This window comes from Trichomycterus rosablanca, chromosome 1, assembly GCF_030014385.1.
Source record: "Trichomycterus rosablanca isolate fTriRos1 chromosome 1, fTriRos1.hap1, whole genome shotgun sequence".
NCBI lineage: Eukaryota > Metazoa > Chordata > Actinopteri > Siluriformes > Trichomycteridae > Trichomycterus > Trichomycterus rosablanca.
In genome coordinates, this window is record NC_085988.1 from 19390558 (window position 1) to 19410631 (window position 20074).

The 20074-nt window shown below is 42.2% G+C and overlaps 1 protein-coding gene across 2 annotated transcripts in view; it reads left to right on the top strand.

Moving 5' to 3' along the window:
- Window positions 1–20074, top strand: part of sting1 (stimulator of interferon response cGAMP interactor 1) — a 43713-nt gene that overhangs the window by 15943 nt on the left and 7696 nt on the right. The window contains exons 2-4 of one of the 2 annotated variants that reach the window (XM_063000611.1): window positions 9665–9891; window positions 13683–13860; window positions 15546–15654. In XM_063000611.1, the coding sequence (XP_062856681.1) occupies window positions 9677–9891; window positions 13683–13860; window positions 15546–15654 (502 nt within the window). In that variant the 5' untranslated portion in view covers window positions 9665–9676. Of the gene's footprint in view, window positions 1–9664; window positions 9892–11017; window positions 11080–13682; window positions 13861–15545; window positions 15655–20074 lie in introns of those variants that run through there. The other variant, XM_063000620.1, reaches the window with a different exon arrangement.

Consider the following 20074-nt stretch of genomic DNA (forward strand, 5'->3'; position numbering starts at 1 on the left):
GACGGCGAGAAGACGATCTGAAAAAGTAGCAAACCTGACGGGAGCTCAAGTGCAGCAGCAGTGGCGGTGACAGTGGAGCGATGGCACGGCAACGTGTGGAGAATGTCGCTTGGATGGACAAGCATGACAGGGAGGTGTCTGGCAGAGCTAGCGGCGAAAGACTGTAGCGGGCTGGCGAATGGACTGGTGTTCGGGTGGCTGGTGGCTCTGGCTGGACCGGCATTCTGAGTTGACGCGGGTTTGCTGTGCGGGTGCGCTGGCCCAGATGAACTGCTGGTGGCTGAAGAGGCTGGCGACTACGGGCGGCGAGCAGGGAGACGGAGCGTGCAGAGCGTGTGGCGCTTGTCTTATTGAGCTGCGCCCGCTGGACTAGATCGGTGCGGCATGCCAGTGGCCCAAATGAGCAGTGGGCAGCGACTCGGCAGCTGGCGAGATGAGTGCGGACATGGAGCCACCCGGTGCACCACCCTGGGGGACATTGTGGGGCTTGATTTGGACACGACGAATATCCGGTGGAACGGGCGATTAACGGCAAGATGACATCATGACGCTACGCTGGTTTTGCTGAGCTCGGTACGGAGGAAGCGGTGCTGGATTGCTGTCGGGTGCGCTGGTCCATGAACTGCTGAGTGTGATGACTGCGGCGAGTGATGGCACCGGGCTACCCAGCGCACCATCTCTTCAAACTGGGGGTGGGTGAGCGAGCAGAAATTCCAAAATGGGGACTTTGCGGGACTTCATTGGGGGGTGGCTTAGTTGGGTCACCGGGACGGTTGACCTTTGAGGGGGGAGCTGTGTAGCGACCCGCTGCTGTGGCTGAGAAGGGGGCGGAGCTTTACCCAGAAGGACTTGCGGCTATGGTTACAAGATCCACCGTGACCGTGTTATTCAGCACTGGGAATGGGGTTGGCTGTGCTGAGTAATGCAGCAGATGGCTTTGGGTTTTGGGCTGTGCAGTTATTAGCTGTGTGGTTATGTATATGTGGTATGAATGTCTATGTGTGTGAATGGATGTTTGTCCACATGGTCACTGAAAGAGCTGATTTCCCATCCCATTTCGTCTTCGACGCCATAGAAACGCTACAATATAAAAATAGAATAAACACACTAAAGCGCAAATATATTTACACTGACACATAAAAGTATGAAAAATATAGTACTAAAATATGAAAATTTGAAAAATAAAGGTCCCAATATTAACAACCTAGATAGAAAAGTGACAATGCAGATTAAAAGTATTTGTGTAAAACCAGTACAATTATAAAGGCAGTGCAAATTGGATGATCTACAGACAGTTTAAAGTGATGAGTGCGCATTAAATAGATCCGGGGGATGTAAGGTTCGGTGTTGATGGGGGCGGGGGCAGAAGGGGGAGGGGGGGCAGAACAGGAAGAGAGTTGAGCATACTGACAGCCTGGTGGATGGTGCTGTCCCTCAGTTGGCTGGTCTTGGCCCGGAGACTCCGCAGTCTCCTTCCTGATGGGAGCAGACTGAAGAAGCTGTGTAGTGGTTGGGTGGAATAACTATGTGCTTACAAACATACTAAAGCCCATACTGTTCTAATGCTGTTCTAATGCTGTTCTAATACTGTTCTAACAAACATGCTAATCTGTTGATGCATGCTCAATAATCCAGGTACACAAATCCACAAAGTTGAATCAGTTCATCTGGACACAAGTTTGTTGTAGAGATACGTTTTGTCACTCATCCAAGTGACTTCTTCAGTCTGAGCTGGTGGTGGATACCCCAACCTTATATTCAGCCGATTTGCATAACGACCGATCACCGCTCATTGCATAACAATGGAACCGGTGATCAGGTCCATATGCAAATCACAATGACCACCTTTTACGGCGTTGTAAGATGGTGATAGATGTACTCTCAATGTGAACTCTATGTACTCTACGTGACGAGGGAACGACCATCTCTGAACCGGGGAGGGGGCCTGAGAGTACATCTATCACCATCTTACAATGCCGTAATAGGAGCTATACCCCAATCATATGTGAAAGGCACATATGACCATTGTAATTAATGGTCATTCTGATTTGCATATGGACCTGATCACCGGTTCCATTGTTATGCAATGAGTGGTGATCGGTCATTATGCAAATCGTCTGCATATAAGGTTGGGGTATCCACCACCAGCTCAGACTGAAGAAGTCACTCGGATTGAGTGGCGAAACGTATCTCTATAACAAACTTATGTCCAGATGAACTGATTCAACATTGTGAAACATGCTAATGCTAATCGCTAACAAGCCAATACTGATACTAACATGACTATGAATGAATACTAAGAATAGAATATTTACCCCACACTGCTAACAAGGAATATACTAACCAATACTATTAACAGAAAGCAAGAAGCAGGAATGACTATAAAACACTAGGAAATGCAAGAAAATATAGAGCAGAGTAAATACACATGAAAAGAACAATGTTGTGTAATGACATAGTGATGACATAGCTCACTGGTGAGGTCATGGAAAACGCTTAAAGTGTTAGTACTCAGATAAGATTAAGTGCTGCCGTTGGCAAAGGGACAAAATAAGGAAAAAAGGCTGCTGGGAATTGCAATATGTCACAATAAGCACTGAATGAATCACAGTTTTGCTTGAAATGTTTATATTGTGGGGTTATAAACACTGACCTCAGATAAGGCTTGATACATCTACAGTCTTTATACTGTTCCACATTTTTCAGATATGTTTGAAATATCCCTTACCACATAATACATTCTAACAGCTTTTCAGCTTTTCTCTAATGTCTTTTGATTGTGGTTGGCTACAGTGTTTTTGTAAAAACTTTAGGGTGACTTCTAGACATTAATTCTATCTATCTATCTATCTATCTATCTATCTATCTATCTATCTATCTATCTATCTATCTATCTATCTATCTATCTATCTATCTATCTCTGTCTTCAGATCAGAAAAAGTTGGGAGAGTGTGGAAAATGCAAATAATAAAAAAACACAGAGCTTCTTACATTTACTTTGACTTTTATTTGATTGCAGACAGGATGAACCTGAGATATTTCATGTTTTATCTGCTCAACTTCATTTCATTTATTAATAAACATCCATTCCTGCATTTCAGCCCTGCAACACATTCCAAGAAAAGTTAAGAAACCTACACTAGACACCACAAACATTAACAACTACAGACCTGTCTCACTACTCTCTTTTCTATCCAAAATTCTTGAACGTGCTGTCTATAACCAACTATCTGTCTTTCTCACTCAGAATGACCGCCACGATCCATACCAGTCTGGCTTCAAGGCAGCACATTCTACAGAAACAGCTCTTGTAGCGGTGACTGAGAAGCTTCATGCAGCCAAAGCAGCCAAACGGTCACCTCTCTGCAGCCTTCGACACAGTGAATCACAGCATTCTCTTGTCTACTCTCTCCAACCTTGGAGTAACCGGTTTGGCATGGCAATGGATGGCCTCCTATCTGGAAGGGCGCTCCTACGAAGTGTCATGGAGGGGATCCACATCCCCTGCATGCACTCTCTCAACCGGTGTTCCTCAGGGCTCTCTACTTGGCCCACTTCTTTTCTCTATCTACACCCGCTCTCTGGGTAAGGTCAAAGCCTCGCATGGCTTCTCTTACCACTCCTATGCAGATGATATTCAGCTCATTCTGTCATTTCCTCCTTCAGACACACAAGTCTCAGCTCGCATCTCAGCATGTCTGCGAGATATCTCACAATGGTTGTCAACTCATCATCTAAAACTCAATCCCAGCAAGACAGAGATGTTACTCATTCCTGGAGATCAATCTTCAACCCAGGACCTAGTCATCTCTCTTGGCGACTCCCAGATCAGACCATTAGATAATATTAGAAGCCTTGGTGTCGTCCTGGATAACCAGCTGACCTTCTCTTTGTGTGTAGCCAACATGACAAGATCGTGCCGGTTCCTCCTTTATAACATCAGGAAGATTCGGCCATTTCTCTCCATGGAAGCTACTCAGATTCTTGTGCAGTCACTTGTAATCTCAGGAGCTCCCATGTCCACTATTAAACCCTTGCAGCTCATTCAAAATGCAGCTGCCCGTCTGGTTTTTAACCAACCTAAACACTGCCACATCACCCCACTGCAGAGTTCTCTTCACTGGCTTCCTGTAGCTGCACGCATTCAGTTTAAAACACTGATGCTTGCCTACAAAGCCAAAAATGGACCAGCCCCAAGCTACCTTCGTGGTCTAATCAAACCCCGCTCTGTCTCACTCGAGTTGATACTCCACCCAGGACTCGAGGAAGAAAAGCATCAAGGCTCTTCTCTGTACTGGCACCCAAATGGTGGAATGAACTTCCTCTGTCTGTCAGAACATCTGAGTCTCTTGCTGTCTTTAAAAAACGATTAAAAACATTCATCACCCCTTTACTAAGCACTTAAGCTAACAAGTACTTACTTACTAACACTCTTATTCATTTCCTTTTCATTAAAAAAAACACTTTGGTTCTAACAGGTTTCAGCAGATTTGTGTTCTTGGACTGTTGTTTACTTAGACTAGAGTAATGAAATGTTCACTATGCAAGCACTTCTGTAAGTCGCTCTGGATAAGAGCGTCTGCTAAATGCTGAAAATGTAAATGGATGGTCTGGAGCACACGGTGTCCATTTAAAAAAAAAAAAACCTGGAATGCTGATTCATCTGACCACAATACACGTTTCCACTGTGTGATGGTCCATCCTAGATGCCTCTGAGCCCAGAGAAGTCTACGTCGCTTTTGGACATAGTTAACATAAGGCTTCTTCTTTGCACAGTAAACTTTTAAGTGGTATTTGTGCTTATAACTGTGTATTGTGGAGCTTGACAAAGGTTTGCCAAAGTAATCCCTCACCCATGTGGTTATATCAGCTATTGTTGATGCAGGGCCATCTCAGGGATCGAAGATCACAGGCGTTCAGCCTTGGCCTTTACACACTGAAACTCCTCCTGATTCCTTGAAACATTTAATGATATTATGCACTGTAGAAGGAGAAATATGCAAATCCCTTCCAATCTTTCTTTGAGGTACATTGTTTTTAAACATTTCAGTCATTTTCTCACACATTTGTTGACAAGCTGGAGATCCTCTGATCATCTTTGCTCATCAAAGACTCAGCCTTTCCTGGATGCTGCTTTTGTACCGAACCATGATTACAATCACCTGTGGACATCACCTGTTTGCAATCATTATATAGTTTTTTCACCTCATTACTAGCCCTAAATTTCCCCCTATTTCATATTGCATAAATTAGCTAACTGGTTCAACTGATAACTGGTGGATTTAACAACAAAGGGGGCAGTTTCCAAATTTTTTTACTTAAATTTTTTTACTTTATTGTCATTTTACTGTACATCAAAGTGTACAGAAAAAATGAAATTATGTGCAATAGTTCACGTTGAAAGCACAGCAGGTTTAAAATATAAAATATATATGAAATAGTAATAAAGAAAAATATGTAGGATTAAAAAGGTACATCAAATGTTAAATAATGATAATATTAATAATAATAATAATACTACTGACATTACGAAAATTGCACATTGTAGTTAAGTATTGCACATGCAGAAAAATTCACAGTGGTTATACATAATGATAATTATTGCACATTTTGTTATTGCACATTTTGTTAAGATATTGCACATGTTATACCCATAGATTAAATATTTATCAGATTTGGGTTAATTTGTTCTGTTCAGAAGTCTGATGGCAGTTGGGTAGAAACTACTTCTGAAACGGTCTGTGTTGCAGCGTAGACTACTGTACCTTTTACCCGAGGGCAAAAGGGTAAACAGTCTGTGACAGGGGTGAGTGGAGTCACTAATGATGCTCCTGACTTTCGACAAGAGGTGCTTTTGAGCCAGATTCTCAAAAGGTGGGAGTCTGGCCCCTATGGTCTTTTCTGCTGCCCTAACCACTCTCCTTCAAGGCCATTTTTCTGAGATGACGTATATACAGTGTATCACAAAAGTGAGTACACCCCTCACATTTCTGCAAATATTTCATTATATCTTTTCATGGGACAACACTATAGACATGAAACTTGGATATAACTTAGAGTAGTCAGTGTACAGCTTGTATAGCAGTGTAGATTTACAGTGTAGTCTTCTGAAAATAACTCAACACACAGCCATTAATGTCTAAACAGTAAGCAGAAGGTTGCCGGTTCAAGCCCCGCCACCACCAAGTTGCCACTGTTGGGTCCCTGAGCAAGGCCCTTAACCCTCAATTGCTCATCGTGTTCCGCTCATTGTGTAAGTCGCTTTGGATAAAAGCGTCTGCTAAATGCTGAAAATGTAAATGTAAATGTAAATACAGTGTATCACAAAAGTGAGTACACCCCTCACATTTCTGCAGATATTTAAGTATATCTTTTCATGGGACAACACTGACAAAATGACATTTTGACACAATGAAAAGTAGTCTGTGTGCAGCTTATATAACAGTGTAAATTTATTCCTCCCTCAAAATAACTCAATATACAGCCATTAATGTCTAAACCACCGGCAACAAAAGTGAGTACACCCCTTAGTGAAAGTTCCTGAAGTGTCAATATTTTGTGTGGCCACCATTATTTCCCAGAACTGCCTTAACTCTCCTGGGCATGGAGTGTACCAGAGCTTCACAGGTTGCCACTGGAATGCTTTTCCACTCCTCCATGACGACATCACGGAGCTGGCGGATATTCAAGACTTTGTGCTCCCCCACCTTCCGCTTGAGGATGCCCCAAAGATGTTCTATTGGGTTTAGGTCTGGAGACATGCTTGGCCAGTCCATCACCTTTACCCTCAGCCTCTTCAATAAAGCAGTGGTCGTCTTAGAGGTGTGTTTGGGGTCATTATCATGCTGGAACACTGCCCTGCGACCCAGTTTCCGGAGGGAGGGGATCATGCTCTGCTTCAGTATTTCACAGTACATATTGGAGTTCATGTGTCCCTCAATGAAATGTAACTCCCCAACACCTGCTGCACTCATGCAGCCCCAGACCATGGCATTCCCACCACCATGCTTGACTGTAGGCATGACACACTTATCTTTGTACTCCTCACCTGATTGCTGCCACACATGCTTGAGACCATCTGAACCAAACAAATTAATCTTGGTCTCATCAGACCATAGGACATGGTTCCAGTAATCCATGTCCTTTGTTGACATGTCTTCAGCAAACTGTTTGCGGGCTTTCTTGTGTAGAGACTTCAGAAGAGGCTTCCTTCTGGGGTGACAGCCATGCAGACCGATTTGATGTAGTGTGCGGCGTATGGTCTGAGCACTGACAGGCTGACCCCCCACCTTTTCAATCTCTGCAGCAATGCTGACAGCACTCCTGCGCCTATCTTTCAAAGACAGCAGTTGGCTGTGACGCTGAGCACGTGCACTCAGCTTCTTTGGACGACCAACGCGAGGTCTGTTCTGAGTGGACCCTGCTCTTTTAAAACGCTGGATGATCTTGGCCACTGTGCTGCAGCTCAGTTTCAGGGTGTTGGCAATCTTCTTGTAGCCTTGGCCATCTTCATGTAGCGCAACAATTCGTCTTTTAAGATCCTCAGAGAGTTCTTTGCCATGAGGTGCCATGTTGGAACTTTCAGTGACCAGTATGAGAGAGTGTGAGAGCTGTACTACTAATTTGAACACACCTGCTCCCTATGCACACCTGAGACCTAGTAACACTAACAAATCCCATGACATTTTGGAGGGAAAATGACAAGCAGTGCTCAATTTGGACATTTAGGGGTGTAGTCTCTTAGGGGTGTACTCACTTTTGTTGCCGGTGGTTTAGACATTAATGGCTGTATATTGAGTTATTTTGAGGGAAGAATAAATTTACACTGTTATATAAGCTGCACACAGACTACTTTTCATTGTGTCAAAGTGTCATTTTGTCAGTGTTGTCCCATGAAAAGATATACTTAAATATCTGCAGAAATGTGAGGGGTGTACTCACTTTTGTGATACACTGTAGCTGGCAACATAAGTGAGTACACCCCACAGTGAACATGTCCAAATTGTGCCCAAATGTGTCGTTGTCCCTCCCTGGTGTCATGTGTCAAGGTCCCAGGTGTAAATGGGGAGCAGGGCTGTTAAATTAGGTGTTTTGGGTACAATTCTCTCATACTGGTCACTGGATATTCAACATGGCACCTCATGGCAAAAAACTCTCTGAGGATGTGAGAAATAGAATTGTTGCTCTCCACAAAGATGGCCTGGGCTATAAGAAGATTGCTAACACCCTGAAACTGAGCTACAGCATGGTGGCCAAGGTCATACAGTGGTTTTCCAGGACAGGTTCCACTCGGAACAGGCTTCGCCAGGGTCGACCAAAGAAGTTGAGTCCACGTGTTCGGCGTCATATCCAGAGGTTGGCTTTAAAAAATAGACACATGAGTGCTGCCAGCATTGCTGCAGAGGTTAAAGACGTGGGAGGTCAGCCTGTCAGTGCTCAGACCATACGCCGCACACTGCATCAACTCGGTCTTCATGGTCGTCATCCCAGAAGAAAGCTGACGCACAAGAAAGCCCGCAAACAGTTTGCTGAAGACAAGCAGTCCAAGAACATGGATTACTGGAATGCCCTGTGGTCTGACGAGACCAAGATAAACTTGTTTGGCTCAGATGGTGTCCAGCATGTGTGGCGGCGTCCTGGTGAGAAGTACCAAGACAACTGTATCTTGCCTACAGTCAAGCATGGTGGTGGTAGCATCATGGTCTTGGGCTGCATGAGTGTTGCTGGCACTGGGGAGCTGCAGTTCATTGAGGGAAACATCAATTCCAACATGTACTGTGACATTCTGAAACAGAGCATGATCCCCTCCCTTCGAAAACTGGGCCTCATGGCAGTTTTCCAACAGGATAACGACCCCAAACACAACCTCCAAGATGACAACTGCCTTGCTGAGGAAGCTGAAGGTAAAGGTGATGGACTAAACCCAATTGAGCACCTGTGGCGCATCCTCAAGTGGAAGGTGGAGGAGTTCAAGGTGTCTAACATCCACCAGCTCCGTGATGTCATCATGGAGGAGTGGAAGAGGATTCCAGTAGCAACCTGTGCAGCTCTGGTGAATTCCATGCCCAGGAGGATTAAGGCAGTGCTGGATAATAATGGTGGTCACACAAAATATTGACACTTTGGGCACAATTTGGACATGTTCACTGTGGGGTGTACTCACTTATGTTGCCAGCCATTTAGACATTAATGGCTGTGTGTTGAGTTATTTTCAGAAGACAGTAAATCTACACTGCTATACAAGTTGTACACTGACTACTCTAAGTTATATCCAAGTTTTATTTCTATAGTGTTGTCCCATGAAAAGATATAATAAAATATTTGCAGAAATGTGAGGGGTGTACTCACTTTTGTGATACACTGTACGTATATATACTGTATATATATATATATATATATATATATATATACCTCATAAAAACAAACATTTTCTTCCACTCCAATGTGGTTTTATGTGTAATACTATCAGGCCATTTCTCTTAAGTCTTGATTATTCTTCTAAATGTCAAATGTTAACGTCATTTAATGCTTCCGGCAACAGATATATTGCAGCCAGACCTGCTACACAGGTCATGACATGATGCAATATTTTGTTGTTTCGTTTACATTTGCATTACCCCATTACTGATTGTGCTCTTCAGTTGAAACGATTCTTTGTGTTTAGATACAGGTGCTGATGGACAAAGATCGTGTTGTTCCAAAGCCTCGGAGCTGGACTCCCTCTGTGTGTGCAGTAGTAACGGGCATCCTGATATTAATAATGGTATATCTACTAAATTCTGAGCTACTGAGAAAAACATCAGGAACAATCACACTTGCAATGGCTCTGGGACCAATACTGTACAGCTTTTGTTTGCTTGTTGAAGAATGGAAATTTCATTCAAAACAGAGGTAAGACCCACCTGTGTATCTTAGTCCTAAACCTGTTTTTCATTGTTTGGAGTATTGATGTACACTGATCAGCCATAACATTAAAACCACCTTCGTGTTTCTACACTCACTGTTTATTTTATCAGCTCCACTTACCATATAGAAGCACCTTGTAGTTCTACAATTACTGAATGTAGTTCATCTATTTCTTCACATACCTTTTTAGCCTGCTTTCACCCTGTTCCTCAATGGTCAAGACCCCCACAGGACCACCACAGAGCAGGTATTATTTGGGTGGTGGATCATTCTCAGCACTGCAGTGACAATGACATGGTGGTGGTGTGTTAGTGTGTGTTGTGCTGGTATGAGTGGATCAGACACAGCAGCACTGCTGGAGTTTTTAAATACCGTGTCCACTCACTGTCCGCTCTATTAGACACTCCTACCTAGTTGGTCCACCTTGTAGATGTAAAGTCAGAGATGATCGCTCATCTATTGCTGCTGTTTGAGTTGGTCATCTTCTAGACCAGGGGTGTCAAACTCACGGCCCGTGGGCCAGATCCGGCGAGAGCTTAAACGACTGTACGATTGTTGTGATGGTTCAAGTCGTTACAGAGACGCGATTATAATTTAACGGGACACCTGCGCCTTTAAGTGCAACTGGCGACGTCGTAGTCATGGCAACTAACTTTGACCTCGCTGAGTAGCCATGTGACTTTTACTGCAAAAGAACGCGGGGTAGCGTAGTCAGTAACGTAAACAATAATAAATAAATACAAATAATTATCTTGCAATATAATACCAAAGCATCGTCTGTAAGTAGTGGCGTTTATATTCTCAGTTGTTTGTAAATGTTTAGTGAGTATATTACAGCGCTTTAGCACTGATGGTCTGTAACGCGTTACACGTTACTCTAATCTGACCACATTTTTCAGTAACGAGTAATCTAACGCGTTACTATTTCCAACCCAGTAATCAGACTAAAGTTACTTATCCAAGTTACTGTGCGTTACTATTTTTGTCATTTTCCTCAGTAAAAAGATATTTTTGCTTTCTTCTTGGCAGGGGCGGAGCCAGGGGGTGGCCAGTGGTTGCCATGGCCACCATAAAGTAATCTTTGGCCACCCCTCTGGCCCCCCCACCACCGCTTTTGCCGGCAATGTTTTTGCGGAAGCATTTCTGCACGCAGGAGCAGCGCACCTCAGATGAGTAGTTCTTCACCAAAACAGTGCAGTAATACACTCAACATAAATGTCAACCACCAACACCGTTACAGAAGTACTATTTAGTAGTATTCGTGGCGCGCTACGAGTAAAAGCGCCAGCTGGCTCTGCGCATTCCAGTGTTGCCCAATCTGGCAGTAATTATTTAGCAATATACACTGATCAGCCATAACATTAAAACCACCTCCTTGTTTCTACACTCACTGTCCATTTTATCAGCTCCACTTACCATATAGAAGCACTTTGTAGTTCTACAATTTGGCGGATTTTGTTAAAAAACAATTTAATAGCAGGTAAATAACACTTCTATTTAAAAGAAAATCTTCCGTTTTAAGAAGCTCCAGCATTGTAGAAGGCTATTAAAAGTAAAGTCAATTTTCAATGCTGATTTAGCGTAATAGTGTTGGTCAGTCTGTATCATATTCTTGAAAGAAAATTAAAATTAGTTTTCCATGCATTCACACTGGCATGTTCTGGGATTCAATTGAGTCTCATCAGTACACACAAGTTGGCAGCCAAATGATAAAGTATTGCAAAGGAATATCTTTGAAATATTCCGCATTATATAACTAATAAAGTAACTTGTAATCTAACTTAATTACTTTTAAAATCAAGTAATCCATAAAGTAACTAAGTTACTTTTTAAAGGAGTAATCAGTAATCAGTAATCAGATTACTTTTTCAAGGTAACTATGCCATCACTGCGCTTTAGTTACAAATTTACCGTAATTAAATACAATTGTTACCGTTACTATAGCAATTAGTATCTTTACACAAAATGCTAACTCGTTATTTTACGTTTGGTTAAATCTCATATTGTACCAGATGTAACACTTGACTACACCTGTGACATATCCCGCCAGTAGATGATGTTACACATATTTACACATGATCCTAAAATGTACAAGAAGATAATTAAGAAAATTAAGCATAAGGAGGAAATGTAATGAAAATGAAAACAAGTTTGTGCTTCAGGAAGAAAAACCGGTGCGTCTCTTGTGTTATGAGGCCGTGTCTGTGGTAAAGTAGGACAATATAAATGCAGAATTCAGCCTCCAAGAAAAACAACAGACTACAATCACAGCAGGATACGTTACAATCGGCCCTTTGAGGGCCACCATAATGCTGATGTGGCCCTCAGTGAAAATGAGTTTGACACCCCTGTTCTAGACCTTCATCAGTGGTCACAGGGCACTGCCCACGGGGCGCTGTTGGCTGGATATTTTTGGTTGGTGGACTATTCTCAGTCCAGCAGTGACAGTGAGGTGTTTAAAAACTCCAGCAGTGTCTTATCCACTCATACCAGCACAACACACACTAACACACCACCACCATGTCAGTGTCACGGCAGTGCTGAGAAAAATCCACCACCCAAATAATACCTACTCTGTAGTGGTCCTGTGGGGGTCCTGACCATTGAAGAACAGGGTGAAAACATGCAGAGAAACAGATGGACTACAGTCAGTAATTGTAGAACTACAAAGTGCTTCTATATGGTAAGTGGAGCTGATAAAATAGACAGTGAGTGTAGAAACAAGGAGGTGGTTTTAATGTTATGGCTGATCAGTGTATATTGCTAAATAATACAGTCGTAATAAAATAATGTTTTCTATTGTTGGGTGTGTTCATGTTTTTGTTGCCTGCCTTTTTAATGTCACCAATCTTTACATATTAGTTTTATAGGAAGCTGTTCTTTCACCACAAGATACCAAAAAAGCTTAACTGAATTAAAAATCACCAATACAAAGCACAGGAAAATATTAACTTGCATTCGAGACACAAAACCAAACCATTAGCCACCACCCAGTGGGACTTGAGAACAGAGAAGCCAGATAGAAGACTGCAATACTGGAGTATAAATATTACTCTCAATGTATCATGATCACCAGGAAACTCTGAAACCACAAGAACAGACTGAGTGCTAGAGTGCAACTTCACAAGCCACAACCAAAACGCTCATCAGAAAACTAATAAAGGCAAACTCAGAAATCTGGCAACAACAACAGTTGTTGTAGCCTAGCGGTTAAGGTACTGGACTAGTAATCAGAAGGTCACTGGTTCAAGCTCCACCACTGCCAGGTTGCAGTTGTTGGGCCCTTGAGCATGGCCCTTAACCCTCAATTGCTCACACTGTATACTGTCACTACTGTAAGTTGCTTTGGATAAAGGCGTCTGCTAAATGCCGAAAATGTAAATGTAACAAACTCAAGTCAGAACTCAAGAACAGAAGGATGACTAAGGAAGGTAAAAAATGACTAAAGTTCCTGAAAACAAAAGCTTAAAACACTGGAGCACTAGAGTGCTGGTGTAAGTGCCACTTTAGTCAATATTCACAGTGATACACAGGCCAGTTGAGCAGTCAGTGTAACTAAAGATTATGCTATCCACACCCTCTTTCAAATCATTTACAAATTTTCTCATGCCATCTTCATTCAAAATTGAGGTCAAGTTGACCTGCTTAGCATGTTGATACATGTCATACACTATGGTAGGATGTTGATTATTTGTATCACAGTAGACCTGACTGTATTTGTCTTTAATTCATCACCTGGCTGTAATGATCTGTAAATAATTCCTGGTCTTTCACAGGTATGGTCAAAGTATCCAGCGGATGCTTCAAGCCTGTTTCAGCAAAGCCACTTTATTGGGATTTGGCGTGGTGGTTTTGGTGCTGCTGGTGAACGGTGCTGAGTACACACATGAGAAGACTGTCTTAACGATGCTAACCTGTGCTTTCTACCTGCTGTTCAAGTCCTTTGGAGTTCTGGTAATAACTGCTACATACACCAATCAGCCATAACCTTAAAACCACCTCCTTGTTTCTACACTCACTGTCCATTTTATCAGCTCCACTTACCATATAGAAGCACTTTGTAGTTCTACAATTACTGACTGTAGTCCATCTGTTTCTCTGCATGCTTTGTTAGCCCCCTTTCATGCTGTTCTTCAATGGTCAGGACTCCCAGGACCACTACAGAGCAGGTATTATTTGGGTGGTGGATCATTCTCAGCACTGCAGTGACACTGACATGGTGGTGGTGTGTTAGTGTGTGTTGTGCTGGTATGAGTGGATAACACACAGCAGCGCTGATGGGGTTTTTAAACACCTCACTGTCACTGCTGGACTGAGAATAGTCCACCAGTGTCGAATAGAGTGGACAGTGAGTGGACACGGTATTTAAAAACTCCAGCAGCACTGCTGTGTCTGATTCACTCATACCAGCACAACACACACTAACACACCAGTGTCACTACAGTGCTGAGAATGATCCACCACCTAAATAATAGTGTGGGTCCTGACCATTAAAGAACAGAGTGAAAGCAGGCTAAAAAAGTATGTATAGAAACAGATGGACTACAGTCAGTAATTGTAGAACTACAAAGTGCTTCTGTATGGTAAGTGCAGCTGATAAAATGGACAGTAAGTGTAGAAACAAGGAAGTGGTTTAAATGTTGATCAGTGTATCATCCAAACACCTCACTCAGATTTTACCAGACTTCACAATGGAATTCGTTGTTCATTGGCAAAAGGGTGGCACTGTAAATGTAAGGTCAGGGCTCTGTGCAGGTCAGTCAAATTCTTCCACCTAAATCTCACCCAACAATGCCCTTATGGACCTTGGTTGAATGCCTGAAAGTTGAAGGCATACAAGTGACCAAAATGTGTGACCTTTATGTGACCATGTTTCGCTGTCCTCAGCTTGTGTTATTGTTTCCTATCTTTCCTTTCTTTCCAAGAACTGGGTTGTCACAGACAGCCGGAGTAGACTGCCATATTGTGAGAACCAGTTCTCATTTCTGTGCTGTCCCTGTTCTATCCCCTTCCTCCATTGCAGGCTGTGGGTGTTTTTTGATTTTCATTTGTTAATTTTCTATTAATTGGCCTTATTTATTTTTCTATTGTCCCCCATTTTGTTAAGCCTTTTTAGCCACAGTCAAGTGTCTTGCACTTGGGTTCATTTCCATTCTTGCAGGCCACAGGCTTCACCTTCAGAGAAAGAGAGATTGAGCAAGGCTTCTCAGCTTTGTCATTAGGAGAAGTGCTATTTTTTGAGTTAAGCTACATTAAGTATCGCAAAGATGTTCTATATTCAAATTAAGAACTTTCATCCAAGCTTTCATTCCTCAAATCATTTCCCATAAGTCTTGTCTGTGTTTTGACTTTATGGTGTTATTACAGATCTGTGATATAGATGGAACTTCAGTAAACTGCTTTTGCATGCATACATATTTAGGGCGGCACGGTGGCTAAGTGGGTAGCACTTTGCATGTTCTCCCCGTGTCCGCATGGGTTTCCTCCGGGTGATTCGGTTTCCTCCCACAGTCCAAAGACATGCAAGTGAGGTGAATTGGAGATATGAAATTGTCCAAGACTGTGTTTGATATAACCTTGTGAACTGATGAACCTTGTGTAATGAGTAACTACCGTTCCTCTCTCTTTCTCTTTTTAAGGGTCCTACACCAGTGGAGGTATTGGAGACCTGTGAAAGCAAACAGCTGAACGTCGCACATGGTCTAGCCTGGAGCTTCTACCTGGGCTATCTGAAACTTGTTCTACCAGGTACACACACTTGCACACACTGCTACAGGTGTCCTGGAAACAGCACTACAAACCCTATTTCTGAAAAAGTTGGGACATTTTGTAAAATGCAAAAATTGGTAAATGGTAGTTTGTAAATATAAACAAATTTAGAGATTGATGCCCTAACACACTTAAAACAGGTAAGAACGAAGGCATGTTTAGCACTGTTACATCACCCCACCTATTAATTACACTTGTTAATTGAATTGAGGTTACTTATTGTTACAGTTTTGTGAGGTTTTTGTTCTTGCTTGATACAGTGATACAATACTTCAGTCAGGCCCGTGAAGTACACACACTCTGCGTAGTCTACGAAGTCATTCTGTTATAGCGCGTGCATAATGAAATCATCGTTTTGCAGAAATAACTGGAAAAGATGTTACCTTGTTGATAACATAAGTCTCTCAAAAATCTTAATATTTATTTAACAGCTATCGAACTTATTTAAAACATAACATTTTATAAATCAAACGTAAAATGGACTGAAGAGAGCATGAACATATAAATACATATACACTGATCAGCCATAAAATTAAAACCACTTCCTTGTTTCTACACTCACTGTCTATTTAATCAGCTCCACTTACCATATAGAAGCACTTTGTAGTTTTACAATTACTGACTGTAGTCTATCTGTTTCTCTGCATGCTTTGTTAGCCCCCTTTCATGCTGTTCTTCAATGGTCAGGACTCTCCCAGGACCACCACAGAGCAGGTATTATTTGGGTGATGGATCATTCTCAGCACTGCAGTGTCACTGTTTAAAAACTCCAGCAGCGCTGCTGTGTCTGATCCACTCATACCAGCACAACACACACTAACACACCACCACCATGTCAGTGTCACTGCAGTGCTGAGAATGATCCACCACCTAAATAATACCTACTCTGTGGTGGTCCTGGGAGAGTCCTGACCATTGAAGAACAGGGTGAAAGCAGGCTAAAAAATATGTAGAGAAACAGATGGACTACAGTCAGTAATTGTAGAACTACAAAGTGTACATACAGTGTATCACAAAAGTGAGTACACCCCTCACATTTCTGCAAATATTTCATTATATCTTTTCATGGGACAACACTATAGACATGAAACTTGGATATAACTTAGAGTAGTCAGTGTACAGCTTGTATAGCAGTGTAGATTTACTGTCTTCTGAAAATAACTCAACACACAGCCATTAATGTCTAAATAGCTGGCAACATAAGTGAGTACACCCCACAGTGAACATGTCCAAATTGTGCCCAAATGTGTCGTTGTCCCTCCCTGGTGTCATGTGTCAAGGTCCCAGGTGTAAATGGGGAGCAGGGCTGTTAAATTTGGTGTTTTGGGTACAATTCTCTCATACTGGCCACTGGATATTCAACATGGCACCTCATGGCAAAGAACTCCCTGAGGATGTGAGAAATAGAATTGTTGCTCTCCACAAAGATGGCCTGGGCTATAAGAAGATTGCTAACACCCTGAAACTGAGCTACAGCATGGTGGCCAAGGTCATACAGCGGTTTTCCAGGACAGGTTCCACTCGGAACAGGCTTCGCCAGGGTCGACCAAAGAAGTTGAGTCCACGTGTTCGGCGTCATATCCAGAGCTTGGCTTTAAAAAATAGACACATGAGTGCTGCCAGCATTGCTGCAGAGGTTGAAGATGTGGGAGGTCAGCCTGTCAGTGCTCAGACCATACGCCGCACACTGCATCAACTCGGTCTGCATGGTCGTCATCCCAGAAGGAAGCTGACGCACAAGAAAGCCCGCAAACAGTTTGCTGAAGACAAGCAGTCCAAGAACATGGATTACTGGAATGCCCTGTGGTCTGACGAGACCAAGATAAACTTGTTTGGCTCAGATGGTGTCCAGCATGTGTGGCGGCGCCCTGGTGAGAAGTACCAAGACAACTGTATCTTGCCTACAGTCAAGCATGGTGGTGGTAGCATCATGGTCTTGGGCTGCATGAGTGTTGCTGGCACTGGGGAGCTGCAGTTCATTGAGGGAAACATGAATTCCAACATGTACTGTGACATTCTGAAACAGAGCATGATCCCCTCCCTTCGAAAACTGGGCCTCATGGCAGTTTTCCAACAGGATAACGACCCCAAACACAACCTCCAAGATGACAACTGCCTTGCTGAGGAAGCTGAAGGTAAAGGTGATGGACTAAACCCAATTGAGCACCTGTGGCGCATCCTCAAGTGGAAGGTGGAGGAGTTCAAGGTGTCTAACATCCACCAGCTCCGTGATGTCATCATGGAGGAGTGGAAGAGGATTCCAGTAGCAACCTGTGCAGCTCTGGTGAATTCCATGCCCAGGAGGGTTAAGGCAGTGCTGGATAATAATGGTGGTCACACAAAATATTGACACTTTGGGCACAATTTGGACATGTTCACTGTGGGGTGTACTCACTTATGTTGCCAGCCATTTAGACATTAATGGCTGTGTGTTGAGTTATTTTCAGAAGACAGTAAATCTACACTGCTATACAAGTTGTACACTGACTACTCTAAGTTATATCCAAGTTTTATTTCTATAGTGTTGTCCCATGAAAAGATATAATGAAATATTTGCAGAAATGTGAGGGGTGTACTCACTTTTGTGATACACTGTATATACACATATGACAAACCTGTGGTCCAAAAGGAAAGTAATAATGTTTACATTAAGCTTTCTTCTCTTATTGCTGTCCTTTTGGACCACAGGTTAGTAATTTCCCCAGTAGAGAGTACTTCCAGTAATCCAGTAATTATTGAAAGAAGTTTGATGTTTCTAGGTCATAGTTTTAGTACTTTAAGCCACATTAAGATTTTTCATGTTAAGCATTTTAGACTCTCCCGGTTCTCGTCCATGTTCAGACTGCATCAGTCACTTCTACTATGTCATATGAAACAGTTTGTCTCATTGGAGGTGCTTTGAAAAGGTCAGCAGCAAACTGTGTCAAAGTTCAATCAGATTGAACTTTGAGTGCTGCGGCAAGCGCTAAAATCACAGGCCCAATGCTGCAAATGTCTGCCTGAAAGTCTGGTGGGGCATGTATCTGAATGAGCAGTATCCGTCTCATCAGTGACATCACAACTACTGTACTTGCTCATTGAATCCAAAGACAAACGCACCTCATCAATGAACAAATGCACACGTTAACGTAAAGCAAGAGTTAGCAGAAACGGAAACTGTGATATGAGTGACATCACCGATAACGGCATCTAATCTCACACAATTGGTAAAGCATCACATTACAAATCCAAAGCTGTCAAGTAGTAATGGTCATTGTGGTCTACGACAGTAATAACACATCCAAATCAACATTTCAGAGAGGGGAAAGTCGGTGCTCATTGTGTTTCGTGCCTCGACCAACAACCAAAATAACACGCCTTGTAATAATGCAAAACAGACTCATCAGTGATGTTCAGTGCTTGAAAAGAAAAGATGTATGATGATCTTTCATCTGGGCAAACTTGACAATAACTTTTCTGAAAAAGTTGAAGTCTAGTAGGATTTCTAGAAATTAAGCAGTCCTACTGGTGCAATCACATGTAACATACAATATATAAACCCTGTCAACAACTTGAGATAAACCCTGTCAACAACTTGAGATCAACCCTGTCAACAACTTGTCTTTAGCTGTTAAGTTCTCTTAACTAAACATAGTCCTCTGTTACAAACACAGTATCACAATACAGTACAATCCAAGGACAGTAATGCAAATTGCAATACAGTACAGGCAATATGCAATACAATCAAGGCAGGAGGTTATTGCGCAGTAGGATGTAGACTAGTGTGCAATTAACCCTTTGATGCACAACCTGGGTCAAAAGTGACCCAACTGAGTTTTTATTTTCTATATCTTTGCAATAAATTAATTTCGTCATTCAAGCTTCCATGAATTTTTCAATTAACTTGTTTTTGATCATCACAAATCCTTATTTCAGTTTTATATTTTTTGCTTTTTTAATAAAAATCATTTTTGTATCACTACCCTTCTAATGCACGACATGGGTCAAAAATGACCCTTATGTATTTACTATGGAATTTGACAGGAACTACTGACATTTGTAAGTGTTTGTAGTCAAAAACATATTTACTGATCTTTTGAAAGACAACCAAAGATTAGGCTCTTGAATATGTACAATACTATTTGCTTGCTAGCTGTTTACATTTTCTATTATAGATATAATAGATGCAAATACATGAATAACTGACAAATGTGCATATGAAAATATTCTTGAATGGATGAATATGGGTCATTTTTGATCCATGTTGTGCATTAGAAGGGGTTTGCTTAGCTTGTGCATCAAAGGGTTAAGATAGAATAAGGTGCAGTATAATGAGAAAATACTGCTGTTATACATTACGAATTGGTATAAGGTTCAGAGAATATAAACATACAGTGTTTACTTAGTATAAAGTGCAGAA